The sequence below is a fragment of the Eurosta solidaginis genome, chromosome 4 (genome assembly GCF_040869045.1).
Source record: "Eurosta solidaginis isolate ZX-2024a chromosome 4, ASM4086904v1, whole genome shotgun sequence".
NCBI lineage: Eukaryota > Metazoa > Arthropoda > Insecta > Diptera > Tephritidae > Eurosta > Eurosta solidaginis.
The window spans coordinates 59,647-75,123 of NC_090322.1; the positions used below are offsets into that span (position 1 = coordinate 59,647).

The following is a 15,477-nucleotide window of genomic DNA, read 5'->3' on the forward strand; positions in this document are numbered from 1 at the left end:
GGGAAAAATCCCGAGTCGCTCCGGCACATAGAACCGACTGCCTTGGGAAGCGTGTCATGTTGTTGTATATAATTACCCGAAATGTCATAACCAACAACTGACCGCCGATTTCTTCTTTGTTTTTCAAAATTTTGTATTGCTCTTCAGTGTGCCTCACCATATAGAAAACATGTAAACTACCCTGCAAAAATCGCGAGTACTCCATGCATGCGTGTATCCATGTGTAATCCATGGAGTATCCACGGCCTAAAAACATCGTGTAGTTGTTGTTGTTGTTGTAGCAATGCTTCGCCCCACCTAATAGCTGCGACCGATGTTGTTGTTGCAATAAGGTTGCTCCCCGGAGGCTTTGGGGAGTATTATCGATGTGATGGTCCTTTGCCGGATAGAGATCCGGTACGCTCCGGTAACACAGCACCATTAAGGTGCTAGCCCGACCATCTCGGGAACGATTTATATGGCCATCCCTCCCTCCATGGGGAGCTTGGGGTTGCCAGAGCCTCGTCTGTTAGTGAAACAGGATTCACCGCAGATAGGTGAGGTTGACAGTTGGGTTTGGAGAAGCTATATATTGCGCTGGCAACCTGAAGGGTTGCGCTACACAGCCCCTTGAATCTGGTATTTTAGTCGCTTCTTACGACAGACGTACCTACCGCGGGTATATTCTGACCCCCTAACCCGCTGGGGTAGCTGCGACCGATCACAAATTGTTGTTGTTGTTGTAGCAGTTCTTCGCCCCACCTAATAGCTGCGACCGATCACAAATTGTCATCAATATCCTCTAACGGGAGTGCAAGGAAACTTGCTGTTTCAACAGGGGTGGACTATAAAAGGGGTGCTAGAGACGTTGGTTCCACATTACAGTTAAAGAGATGGTTGGTGTCATGTGGGGACACATTGCAAGCGGGGCATACATTTTGTATGTCGGGGTTAATTCTGGATAGGTAAAAGTTCAACCTGTTACAGTATCCAGAACTAAGTTGAGCTAGAGTGACTCGCGTTTCCCCAGTACGCGTTCCTCCTCCGCAAGTTTTGGGTACTGTGCTTTGAGTACTGGATTCACCGGGCAATTCCTGGCAAAAAGGTCCGACGGCTGTTTGTGGAGTTCACAAAGGACCTGCTTGTGTTTTTTTGCTTCATACGGCTGAGTTCTCAGGTGCTGTATTTCCTCGAAATGCTTACGGAGATGACTCCTTAAGCCCCTAGGCGGTGTTGGCTCATCAATCAGATGCCTGTTGGGATGCCCAGTTTTCTGGGTATTCAACGGGAACTGTTTGGTTAGCATCTCATTTCTCTCCCTGATGGGGAGTATTCTCGCCTCATTATGTAGATGGTGTTCTGGGGATATAGGAAGACAGCCCGTGGCGATTCTGAGAGCAGTATTTTGACAGGCCTGTAGCTTCTTCCAGTGGGTAATTTTTAGGCTTGGCGACCATATAGGGGACGCGTAGCACGCAATCGGCTGGCCAATTGCTTTGTATGTGGTAATGAGCGTTTCTTTGTCTTTTCCCCAAGTACTACCAGCAAGGGATTTGAGGATTTTATTACGGCTCTGGATTTTCGGAACAATTGCGGCTGCGTGCTCATCAAAATGTAGATCCTGACAAACGTCACACCCAAGATTTTGGGGTGTAGGACAGTCGGTAGCGTAGTGCCATCGACGTGGATGTTCAAAATGGTCGACTTTGGGGACGTTCATGTTGTAAATAAGGTCGCGGAGGATTTAGTCGGTGATAATGCCAGGTTTCACGAGGCGAAAAAACTGGAGAGATCAGGCAGGTAGCCGCTTATTCTGTTGCAAAGCTTATCGATCTGTGGGCCTGGGCCTGTGGCCATTATTGTGCAGTCATCGGCGTAGGAAACGATAGTAACTCCTTCTGGTGGTGAAGGTAGCTTAGATATGTAGAAATTAAACAAAAGTGGGGATAGGACACCAGCCTGTGGCACCCCTTCTTGGTTTTGATGTTTCGTTTCTAACTTGCACCGATGCCTGCCGACCACCCAGATAATTTGCGGTCCACCTTTTAAGACATGGTGGAAGGGTAGACCCTTCCAGGTCTTGCAGTAACGTGCCATGGTTGAACGTATCAAACGCTTTTGATAGGTCTAGCGCCACGAGTACTGTTCTATGGTGGGGGTTTTGATTTAAACCGCAATTTATCTGGGTGTTGATGGCATTTAGCGCGGTGGTGGTGCTATGGACTTTTTTGAAGCCATGCTGATGGCAGGCTAGCTGCAAATTTGCTTTGAAGTAGGGGAGCAAAATGGCTTCAAGCGTCTTGGCTACTGGCGGTAGGAGAGATATCGGGCGATACGACTCTCCGATGATAGCTGGTTTCCCAGGCTTTAGTAGCGGGACCACCTTGGCCATTTTCCATAATTCGGGTATGACAAAGGTGGAAAGAGACAGGTTGAAGGCATATGTTAAATATTTGAAACTCTCTTTCCCTAGGCTTTTAAGCATCGGTATGGCTATGCCGTCTGGACCGACTGCTTTGGATGGTTTAGAATGACCGATGGCATCCTCAACCTCTTTGGCGGTGATGGTAATTGGTGACGCGCTGAATTTGTGTTTATGTGCGTGTCTGTTGGCCCTCCGACTATCTTTGTCGACCGTAGAATGCATTATATATTGTCGGCAGAAAGCGCTCGCGCATTTTTTCGCATCCCACATCACTTTATCGCCAAAGGCGACGGAAACCTTGTCATTATGCCTAGACGGATTCGATAGGGACTTTACGGCGAACCAAAGTTTACCTACACCGGCAGAGAGGTTACAACCGCTTAGGTGCTCCTCCCATTTCGCCCGCTTATGTTCATCCACAAGCAATCTGATGCGTTGGTTTATATCCCTTATTTGTGGGTCGCCGGGATCGAGCTGTCTTATAAGGTCACGTTCTCTCGCTAAACTTACGGCCTCCGTCGGGAAGTGGGGCCGAATTTAGGGAATTCTACCAGCGGGAATGAAACGAGCCGAGGCGGATTCAATGACCTTGCGGAAAGCACGCTCCCCTTGGCGGGCATCAGTCGGGATAGGGAGGGCAGCAAAGGATTTGTATTCATCCCACTTTCCTTTTTTAAAGTTAATGAAAGTGCGTTTTAAGTTGGCGGAACGCTCGACGAAATAAGTATAGGCAGGTGGTCGGATGCCAATGTTACCATCGGTATTCATCCCACTTTCCTTTTTTAAAGTTAATGAAAGTGCGTTTTTCTGTGGCGATGAAGTCGGCGGAACGCTCGAGCGAAATAAGTATAGGTAGGTGGTCGGATGCCAATGTTACCATCGGCTGCCAGTTGACGCAGTTTACGAGTTCTGCGCTCATTATTGAAATATCCGGCGAACTGTGACAGCTTCCTACCATACGTGTCTGGGCGTCTCCGTTTATTGTGCAGAACGTCGTTTCTTCTATTTGATCCGCCAACATCTCATCCCTGCTGTCCGCCCGCAAGTTTGAATGCCATAGATAGTGATGGGCATTGAAATCGCCTAAGATAATGCGATTGTTGCCAGTGAGTAAGGCACTAATATTAGGGCGGTATCCACTGGGGCAACAGGTGGCACGAGGGATGTAGATGTTGATGATTTCTAGGTTTGCATCAACTGACCGGACATATAAGCCTTGACGCTCTAAGACACTGTCCCTGCGGTCGATGCCGGGATCACATATATGATATTGCACAGAATGGTGTATGATAAACGCAAAGCCGCCTCCATTTCCACTCTCGCGATCTATTCTGTGGATATTATACCCAGCACAGGTCTGCAGTGCAGATGAAATCGACTATCTCCGTGATCTTCCCAGTTAATCCATTACAGTTTAACTGCAGAAGTCTGAAGTGCATAGGGGGAGACGTAGCCACTCTGGGAGTAAGTGACGGGTGACTAAGCCTGGGTTGAGGAAGCCTAGGACGTAACTGCTGTTGTGGCCCTGGTACTGGACGTCCTTAGGTAAGCATTGGGGTACCCGGTGTATTTGGTTATGCGGCCTGGCAAAATGGCGCAATGAAACCCGTCGAGGGGTTGCCGTCGCGGAGACCAACCATCTAGGAAAGTGGCACCGTCCATGGAAGGAGTTGCATTGGGCGGATGTCGCAAACATATATATTCTGTGCTGGCAGACGGTGCAAAGGGAGGTAGGGACTAAGAGTATGTTTCCCTGACCTACACAATTGCTTGCGGAAAATAGGGAGGTGGGGGAAGACGGGGGCAGGGGCTGATGCTCGGCACTGTTCCCGACTCTACTACGGAGATTGTAGGTATGAGTGGGAGGAGCCGTAAGAGTTGGTGGCGCCGTGGGGCGCGAGCAACAGCGGATACTTTCTGTGGCTTGCTGAGCAGCGTGGCTGATGGAAGGCAGAGGGGGGGGGGGGGGGCGCTAAGGCGCAGACTACGAGACGTCCTAGGGCGTGAACAGCAAGTTATTTGGACGTATGGTTTTGGGATCTAGCCCAGAACAACCTGTCCGATGCAACCATCTCTTACACGAGACACACTGACAAGAGTATGACCAGCCTAAAAAGATTCTTTTCCGGCAGATGCAGCAAAACCATTTCTCAGGACCGGTCAGGAGACGGACCCGGATTGGGTTCGATACCTTCCCGGAGCAAGAGAATATGGAGCAGTCCCGCTGCAAGGAGCTGCTGGGAGGTTGACAATTTGTGGGAGGGACGCAACAAATTAATTGGGGTTACACTGAAATGGCAGTCCTTGGTCGGGAAAAATTCCGAGTCGCTCCGGTACATAGAGGTGGCGGCATTGGGAAGCGATCACAATTTGCTGATCACAAATTGTCATCAATATCCTCTAACGGGAGTCCAAGGAAACTTGCTGTTTCAACAGGGGTGGACCATAATGAAAGGGGTGTTAGGGGTGTTGGTTCCACATTACAATTCAGTTTTCAGGTGCCGTATTTCCTCAAAATGCTTACGGAGATTACTCCTTAAGTCCCTAGGCGGTGTTGGCTCATCAATCAGATGTCTGTTGGGATGCCCAGGACAGGAACTGTTTGGTTAGCACCTCATTTCTCTCCCTGATGGGGAGTATTCTCACCTCATTATGTAGATGGTGTCCTGGGAACATAAGAAGACAGCCCGTGGCGGTTCTGAGCGCAGTATTTTGGCAGGCCTGTAGCTTATTCCAGTGGGTAATTTTTAGGCTTGGCGACCATATAGGGGACGCGTAGCATGCAATCGGCTGGCCAATTGCTTTGTATGTGGTAATGAGCGTTTCTTTGTCTTTTCCCCAAGTACTGCCAGCAAGGGATTTGGGGATTTTATTACGGCTCTGGATTTTCGGTAAAATTGCGGCTGCATGCTCACCAAAATGTAGATCCTGATCAAACGTCCGTCTCCTGACCCCGTCCTGAGAAATGGTTTTGCTGCATCTGCCGGAAAAGAATCTTTTTAGGACGGTCATACTCTGTTCAGTGTGTCTCGTGCAAGGGATGGTTGCATCGGACAGGTTGTTCTGGGCTTGATCCCAAAACCCGACGTCCACGTAACTTTTATAAATCTTTTGTGGCTCCTTGCTGTTCACGCCCAAGGGCGTCCCGTAGTCTACGTCTAAGCGCCCCCCACTACCTTCCAGCAGCCCCGCTGCTCAGCAAGCCACAACAAGTACCCGCTGTTGCTCGCGCCCCACGGCGCCAACAACTCAAACAGCTGCTACCACTCATAACTACAATCTTCGTAGTAGAGTTGTTGTTGTTGTTGTTGTAGCGATAAGGTTGCTCCCCGAAGGCTTTGGGGAGTGTTATCGATCTGATGGTCCTTTGCCGGATACAGATCCGGTACGCTCCGGTAACACAGCATCATTAAAGTGCTAGCCCGACCATCTTGGGAACGATTTATGTGGCCACGTTAAACCTTCAGGCCATCCCTCCCTCCCCACCCCAAGTTCCTTGAGGAGCTTGGGGTCGCCAGAGCCTCGTCTGTTAGTGAAACAGGATTCGCCGCGGATAGGTGAGGTTGACAATTGGGTTTGGAGAAGCTATATATTGCGCTGGCAACCTGAAGGGTTGCGCTACACAGCCCCTTGAATCTGGCATTTTAGTCGCCTCTTACGACAGGCATACCTACCGCGGGTATATTCTGACCCCCTAACCCGCTGGGGGTTAGTAGTAGAGTCGGAAGCAATGATGAGCAACAGCCCCTGCCCCCGTCCCCCCCCCCCCCCTCTTTTCCGGCAGCAATCGTGTAGGTCAGGGAAACAGACTCTTAGTCCCTACCTCCGTTTGCACCGTTTGCCAGCACAGAATATATATGCCCAATGCAGCTCCTGCCTTGGGTGGTGCCACTTCCCTAGATGTTCTGGTCTCCGCGACGGCAACCCCCCGACGGGTTTCATCGCGCCATGTTGCCAGGTCGCAAACCCAAATCATCCGTGTACCCCAATGCTTGCCCAAGGACGCCCGGTCCTAGGGCCGCAACAGCAATTGCGTCCTGGCCTTCCCCAACCCAGGCGTAGTCACCCGTCACTTACCCCCAGAGTGGCGACGTCTCCCCTTATGCACTTCAGAATTCTGCAGTTAAACTGTAATGGACTAACTGGGAAGATTACGGAGATAGTCGATTTCATGAAGCGGCACAACATCCGCATTGCTGCGATTCAAGAGACTAAACTCACAGCAAGATCTGGGGGCCTACTCTGTATTGCGATGCGAAAGAAAAAATACGCGAAATCGCAAAATCGGTACTCTGTATAATGACATTCGCATGTATATTTTGAATTTCGCATTCACATTTTGCCCATTCGCAATTTTTCTCCCTTTTCGCATTGCCGGCACTCTGTAAAGCGAAAGCGAATGTCAAACAGCATTCATTTTCGCATTTTTCTTGCTACAAGTAATAGGCATTCGCATTGTTCAAATATGTAAGTATTAATTGATGATTTTATAAATTGATATCTTTATATTCATTTAAAAATATATAGGACAACTCAAAAAACAAAAACATAAAAGCAACAATTTGTAATCCTAGTGGACTTAAAATACATAAATAAATAACAATTAAATCGAAACCACTTTTTTATAAAGCATTTCTATTTGAAATCATGTCATTTTTTATTTGTTCTCTGATGCAACTAGCAATATTTCCCATTCTATGATTTTCCACGTTTTCTGTATTTATCACGTTCACTTCTTCCAGTTAAATTTCTGAACAAGGAGGATTTCTTCATTTAAATCAATCCTTTATTCATTTAAATGGTTCCATAATGCTACAGAATCCTTTTTTTAATTTGTTCAACAAAAATTAATCGCTTGCCGAAATTGTAATCGCCTTGTTTCTTTTGTTCTCTTTCTTTGAGTTTGGTCAGTGATGCATACTCAAGCAAAAAATTAGCGAAAAATAAAAAAGCGACACTGTTAGCGATGCGATCGCGCTACAGAGTTCCAATTACCTTTCGCATCGCAATTTATTTTCGCATCGCACTGCCTTTCGCATCGCAATACAGAGTAGGCCCCCAGCATTGCAGAACTGCTCTGGGTATAACGTCCACAGGAAAGACCGCGAGAGCGGAAATGGAGGCGGTCTCGCGTTTATCATACACCACTCTGTGCAATATTATATATTTGATCCTGGCATCGACCGCAGGGACAATGTCTTAGAACGTCAAGGCCTATCTGTCCGGTCAGGCGATGCAAACCTAGAAATCATCAACATCTACATCCCTCCTGCCACCTGTTGCCCCAGTGGATACCGCCCTAATATCAGGGCCTTACTCACTGGCAACAATCGCATTACCTTAGGCGATTTCAATGCCCATCATGATCTATGGCATTCAAACTTGCGGGGGGACAGTAGGGGTGAGATGTTGGCGGATCAAATAGAAGAAACGACGTTCTGCACAATAAACGGAGACGCCCCATGGGACGTCCATGTTGTAAATAAGGTCGCGGAGGATTTAGTCGGTGATAATGCCAGGTTTCGCGAGGCGAAAAAACTGGAGAGATCAGGGAGGTAGCCGTTTATTCTGTTGTAAAGCTCATCGATCTTTGGGCCTGGGCCTGTGGCCATTATTGTGCAGTCATCGGCGTAGGAAACGATAGTAACCCTGCTGGTGGCGAAGGTAGCTTAGATATGTAGAAATTATACAAAAGTGGGGATAGGACACCACCCTGTGACACCCCCTGTTTAATTCTTCTTGGTTTTGATGTTTCATTTCTAAATTCCACCGATGCCTGCCGACCACCTAGATAATTTGCGGTCCACCTTGTAAGACATGGGAGAAGGGTAGATCCTTCCATGTCTTTCAGTAGCGTGCCATGGTTGACCGTATCAAAAGCTTTTGATAGGTCTAGCGCAACGAGTACTGTTCTATGGTAGGTGTTTTGATTTAAGCCGCCGATTTATCTGGGTGCTGATGGCATTTGGCGTGGGTGTGGTGCTATGGAGTTTTCTGAAGCCATGCTGATGGCAGGCTAGCTGCAAATTTGCTTTGAAATAGGGGAGCAAAATGGCTTCAAGCGTCTTAGCTGGTTTCCCAGACTTTAGTAGTGTAGTGATTACAATCGTTAAAAACGGGAAATGATCGGCTTACAATATGTTCGTTTAGAAACATGAGTTGGTCCATTGCTGCATTACGGTGGAGTATAATGGTAAGTACTCCAGTGGGCCACATGCTCCAACGATTTTTGCAGGGTAGTCGCTGAAATTTGACATTTGGCCTTTTTTACCTAAGATGTATACACATAAAAGAGTTATTAATGTTATACCATTGCCTTTATTATACGTGTAATTTTAAAAGAAGTTTCCTTCTGGAGAAGATATGTTACCAGCAATATAGAGCTATTACATACATATACAAACGTAGGACGCAGGAATACAAAATTGTTTAATTAATCGGACACACATAGATATCTGTTATATAAATAAAGCGTTAGCAAAAGGAGATTGATTATGTTTGAGAAGTTTAAAATCGGACAGGTTTTCTTTATAAGTGCATTTTGATATAAATAAATACACATGCTTTTAAAGCTGCAGCATGGCACTAATTTTATTCTTGTTAAATAAGCCCAAGTTAAGGACTCCTGTTCTATAAATATAATTCAACAGTTTGGGTGCATGCTTTGTTTTATTTTCCAACACTCAATGACCAGATATAGCATTAGTCGTATAAGACATTTTGTTATCACTAGGATACATTAGTAATAATGGATTTCGTCTGTATATTCTGCCTCGGGCTATTGTATGAAAAAATGTGTAATATTTAAACGCACTTATCACAGTTGGGTATTAGTCGAAATGCATTGTACATGTGCCCAATGTTTTGTAATATTTGTTGCTTAATCACTGAAACCAATAGCGCTGTCCCAGGGACCTTTTTGTTTATCTACCAAGTTAAAAAACAGAGTAACTTCCAATATGTTAGTCGACCTTGAAGTTGAAAACAAAAGAAAAATATAAATATTAAACAGAAGCCTTTGTTCATTTGTTTTGCGCATCTTACTGCCTGAAGTCCATTGTATATTTCTCAGTTGGCCCACTGCAGGGTAGTCGAAGCATCCGCAATGCACAATCAATACGCAAAGAAAAAAAATAAAGAGAGAAGAATACAATCGACGGTTGCAGTTGTGTATATTGTCCCAATACTTGTCTTTGATTTTAGTTTTTGATTGAAACTCGTTGGAAGTGGTGCGTGAACTTTTCTTTCCACCTACTGTAAGCGGTTGCTATAACTTATTTATAAATAATTATATTTATTTTATTTAAGGAAGTGTTTTAGATTCGGGATTTATAAGTCGTCACTTTTAACATCATGGAAGACCCCAACCGTATGATGGCACACGCAGGTGGTATGATGGCCCCGCAGGCGTACGGTATGCCAGGTCAGGATGATGTCCAAAACGCTGGAAATGAAAATGAGGTGCGTAAGCAAAAGGATATTGGTGAAATTCTCCAGCAGATTATGAGCATTTCGGAGCAGTCATTAGATGAAGCGCAGGCAAGAAAGCATACCTTAAACTGTCATCGCATGAAACCGGCGTTGTTCTCGGTACTATGTGAGATTAAGGAAAAAACCGGTAAGTGACACACGTATTGCAAATCACATGTATGTGTATCTGTGGCATTTTATTAAAGTAATCTAACTCGATCTCTGGGAATAAAAAGTTTATTATGTCGAGTTCGGGAAAAAAATTATAATTTGTATTATTAATCAAACTCACACACCCATCATCACATATAACACTCCCAGCAAAAATTTGCATAAGCGGTTGTAAGCAATAAGGAATACTGGTTTCACTCTTGAGATAAACCCTAGAAGAACGTTCATCATACGCCTTATGATAACGCTTTATTTTAGGCTTATTTACGCTACAGTCTTATCGGAAAGGTAAATAAAAATAAACGTGGTGTAACTTAAACGAGATACATGATAAATAAAACCTAACTATGATCAATAAATTTTAGTAATATTTTTTTAGATAAAAGTCTAGTTGAGGGGTGGACTGTTAATACTCTACCAAAAATTTCGAGAGAGGTGGCAAACGACGCGTCTTGACGTCAGTATTAATAATCCGAAGGCGGAAAATAAAAATTTTAACTCCTTCAAAAGATATTAACGAAAAAACGAAAAATGACCGCGGGTCCCTCCGAAACCGGGGGTGGGCTCCATAGTATTTTTGCGCAGAACACCTTTCTGCATTGGCGGCCCTGGGTGGGTCCAACACTGGTTTGGAGACCAAAACTATATCCGCGCAAAACACTTATGTTTAAAATTTTTTTGTGGGTACGACAACATTACAACAGACAGAGATAAAATTTTTCTTTTCCGCCTTCGAATTATTGTTGTCGAGGTCAATACGTATCTTTTGACACCTCCCTCGATATTTAAAAGTCGACCCGTCAACTAGACTTTTACCTTTTTTATTTTAAAAAACAAGACGCAACAGACAGAGATAAAATTTTTCTTTTCCGCCTTCGAATTATTGTTGTCGAGGTCAATACGCGTCTTTTGACACCTCTCTCGATATTTAGTAGTCGACCCGTCAACTAGACTTTTACCTTTTTTATTTCAAAAAACAAGACGTCGATGAAACTAATATCAATACGTAAATCTGCTTTTTTTACTTTCAAAGAACCAATGAACGATATAAATTCTACATTTCTCGCAGTCTGAGTAGCTCTATTTCAAGTTTTTGACACACTGAGGGTGTTATATTGTAGTTATGACTTATAATAATTCCATTTGTAAGCCTTATTTTATATGGGCCATAAGCTTTATGTCTGATAACATAAGTACATAAAACTAAGAAGTATTATAAGGAATACGCTATACAATTAATATTTCTCATAGAATTATGGCCCGATGGCCTTTTAATTTAATTTAATTTATTTGGATTAAAATCGACACAGACACAATGCGGTCGACTACTAAGATATATAAAACATAAAATTAATGTTACAATTAAAAATAATTACATTCAACCATACATATGAAAGAAAGTACAAAATATCAAGCCAGACGTGATAGTATTGAATTATGTAACTCGGAAAACGAACATTCAAAACTGATGCAGTTATACAAGTTGTTGTAGTGCGAACACTAGCTTCGCAGTGGATTATTTTTGGCAAAATTTTGCCGGCAAAGTGGTAAATAAAAAGGCACAAAGTGCCTGGACGTTCTCCCAGGAACAGCAAAATTTAGTCGACTAACAAGATCAGATGAGTCGATCTCGCCCATAATGAGCTTGTGAATGAACATTACCCCGAGTAAAGTTCTTCGATTTTCTAAAGTTGGCAGATTTATAAGGAGAAGCCTATTTCTATATGGTGGCAAATGCACACTAGAATCCCAGTTAAGACCACGTAGTGCAAATATAATGATTTGCTTCTGTACTGACTCAATACGCTTTATACAGTTTTGATACCCTGGGCACCAGACACACGAACAATACTCTAAGATTGGTCGTACCAACGATGTGTAGAGGGTCTTAGTCAGATACGGATTATTAAACTCCTTAGCCCATCGCTTCACAAAACCAAGTATACCCGTTGCTTTGCTTACCATTGATGAAATATGCGTATTAAAAGTCAGTTTAAGATCAAAAAGAACGCCTAGATCACTATACGATCCAAAGGCGTGCTGTTTAACGTATACGATGTCAAACTTGGCTTAACTCGGTGAAATGTCATTAGTTTGCACTTCGAGCAATTCAAAACTAGTATATTTGCAGTACACCAGCATTGAAATGAGTCCAAGTCTGCCTGAAGAAACCACACGGGAAGACTCCGAAGGCAAGTACCAGTAACAAAGTTTACCATCATCCGCATACATAAGAGTTCGGGAATGTATGAGAGTTTGTGGTAAGTCATTTATAAACAAGGTAAAAAGTAACGGACCCAAATGACTACCCTGAGGCACACCAGACGTTACATCAAACAACCTAGAAAGACTTTTTTTAAACAAAACTTGTTGAGTCCGATTCGCGAGATAGCTTTCGAGCCATGCGAGTAAATGCTTCGGAAATCCAAGTAAATCAAGTTTGTAAACTAAAAGCTCATGATTGACAGAGTCAAACGCTTTACTGAAGTCGGTATAGATCACATCCGTTTGCCTATTGTTTAAAAATCCATCCATTACAAAAGAAGTAAACTCTAGCAAGCTGGTAGTAGTTGATCTACGCGGCACAAAACCATGCTAGGGGCGATAATATGGAGCTACACATGTGTTGAAGTTGACGTGTAATTATTCGCTCAAATGTTTTGGGAATAGCTGAAAGCTTAGCTTTAGGGATTCAAGGGGTTGTGTAGCGCAATATATAGCTTCTCCAACCCAATTGTCAACCTCACCTTCGAGCGGCGAATTCCGTTTCACTAACAGACGAGGCTCTGGCGACCCCAAGCTCCTCATGGAACTTGGGGGTGGGGAGGGAGGTATGGCCTGAAGGTTTAATGTGGCCATATAAATCGTTCCCGAGATGGTCGGGCCAGCACCTTAATGGTGCTGTGTTACCGGAGCGTATCGGATCTGTATCCGACAAAGGACCATCACATCGATAACACTCCCCAAAGCCTTCGGGGAGTAACCTAATCGCTACAACAACAACAACAACAACAACCTCTATAGTTCTCGATACTAGACCTACTACCTTTTTTGTGCAAAGGTATAATAAATGATTTCTTCCAAATCAATGGAAAAGTGGCAGATTCCACATGATTCCATAGGTAGGTTAACATTTTTTGCTGGGTTAGTAACAGTCAAGCATGGGTTTCAAGTCAAGTTTGTAATAAATATTGTTGTATAAATAGAAATTTCAGCTTTTTAGTAACTCGACCCCATCAACTTTGATATTTGGTCAGATATCGAGTTAGGTTACTTTAATAAAAGCCACAGATGTATTTGCTGATTATATATTTAGCATTGATTGCATATTTAATACTTCGGAAGAATAAAATAAATATTAAACAATGGCAGAAACTTTGCTAAAAGTGCACAAAATGTGTGTATGTACGAAAATATTGAAATGTCTGTCACGTTCCATGCGCTTCACACACATAAAGTCCTGCTGCAGCCACCGTTCAGAGCGAGTTACTCCAAGCTTTTAAAAGCCCCGTCACATAAGACATTTTTCCTTTAGATGCGTTTAACGCAATCTTATGCATGATGCAGTAGATTATACGTATAGATCGAGCGACACCGTCGCCTACTGATATGAAGAAGTTGTCAACTTTTGTTGCAAGCAAAGCATAAGAAGAAAAATTTGACCCTTTCTTTGGTTAAAGGTACTTTCACACTTTGCAATTGAAATTTTTTTTCTCGCTCCTTGGTACTTTTCCACCGTTTTTCACAACTAAAAACTGCGTGTTGACAAATGAATAGGATACAAAAGTATTTTTCTTGTACAATAAGCATGTTTATAACAGTGCTTCGTTAAGTTTTATATGTGAATAGGACAATGCGAAATAAGTTTCAACTGCTAAGTCTAAAGTTCCTTTATATTTACAAACACAACACCTGTCGTGATTGTGGCGAAGTCACTGTCATGCATAAGATTACGTTGAACGCATCTATATGAAAAATTTAATTGTGGCTCGGCCATATGTTTGAAATGGGACTCACTCCATTTCTTTTACTATTTAGCAGTAGTAGACAACTTGACACAAAGGTGACAGTGATGTGACACCAAGAAAAATCACAGAGGCCCACTTGCAGAAGCAAGTTCTTTTTTCAGCTCAGAGTTAGTTTAAACAGAGCCGGTCACACAAATACTAAAACAATTGCATAAGTGTGTGTAAAAATTGAGTGACAACTCCCCACAGTGTGCTAAAAGAAAATGTGGGCTGTGAAGTTCGAAATTAAAAAGGACACTGGTTATTTGATTTCAAGCTAATCCTAACAATATTTACTTATATTCATATAACTAAGAACACGGAGGTCGAGCTAGCCAGATAAAACTTTTTTATAAAAGAAGGTATGCTGTTTCTTCAATGCAAAATTTACTTAAAAAAATCACTTTCTTTAAGAAAGAACTAAAAAACAAAAAAAAAAAAAATTATACTAGCTGCAGAACTTAACCGCACTGGAACAATATACTATAAAAGCGTGCAATTACTGGCATATGCTGATGACATTGATATCATCGGCCTAAACACCCGCGCTGTTAGTTCTGCTTACTCCAAGCTGGAAAAAGAAGCGGTAAAGATGGGTTTGATGGTGAATGAGGACAAAACGAAGTGCTGTCATCGAGCAAAGAGTCAGCGCATATGCGCCTTGGCAACCACGCTACTGTTGGCAGCCATAATTTCGAAATAGTAAAAGACTTCGTTTATTTGGGAACCAGCATCAACACTAGCAACAACATCAGCACTGAAATCCAGCGAAGAATCAATCTTGCCAATAAATGCTACTTTGGACTAGGTAGGCAATTGAAAAGTAAAGTCCTCTCTCGGCGAACGAAAATCATACTCTACAAGTCACTTATCGTGCCCGTCCTGCTATATGGGGCAGAAGCATGGACCATGACAACAGCAGATGAAACGGCTTTGGGAGTGTTCGAGAGAAAAGTTCTTCGAAAGATTTATGGACCTCTACGCGTTGGCGATGGCGAGTACCGAAGAAGATTTAATGATGAGCTGTACGAGCTATACGCAGACATCAACATAGTCCAGCGAATTAAAACGCAGCGGCTGCGCTGGCTAGGCCATGTTATGCGAATGAAAGATGATGCTCCGGCCAAGAAAGTGTTTCTATCGGAACCCGCCTATGGAAGCAGAGGTAGAGGGCGGCCCCCACTCCGTTGGAAGGACCAGGTGGAAAACGATTTAAACTCCCTTGGTGTGACCAATTGGCGCCGGTTGGCGAAGCGAAGGAGCGACTGGCGCGCCTTGTTGGACGGCCATAACCGTTTAGACGGTTAAGCGCCAATTAAGTAAGTAAGTAAGTAAAAAACAAAGTAAATGTAAATATAGAAATATATATTTTCAAAACATAGTTATTCAATAAAAAAAAAAATTTATAAAAATTAATAAAACTAA

General features: G+C 43.4%; 1 protein-coding gene across 6 annotated transcripts in view; it reads left to right on the forward strand.

Annotated features, from left to right (window-relative positions):
* Nucleotides 1-15,477, forward strand: part of LOC137248357 (homeobox protein extradenticle) — a 50,197-nt gene that overhangs the window by 2,302 nt on the left and 32,418 nt on the right. For 3 of the 6 annotated variants that reach the window (XM_067779226.1, XM_067779231.1, XM_067779228.1), the window contains exon 2: nt 9,713-10,022. In XM_067779226.1, coding sequence (XP_067635327.1) covers nt 9,758-10,022 — 265 coding nt within the window. In that variant the 5' untranslated portion in view covers nt 9,713-9,757. Of the gene's footprint in view, nt 1-9,523; nt 9,661-9,712; nt 10,023-15,477 lie in introns of those variants that run through there. The other 3 variants (XM_067779230.1, XM_067779229.1, XM_067779227.1) reach the window with 3 other exon arrangements.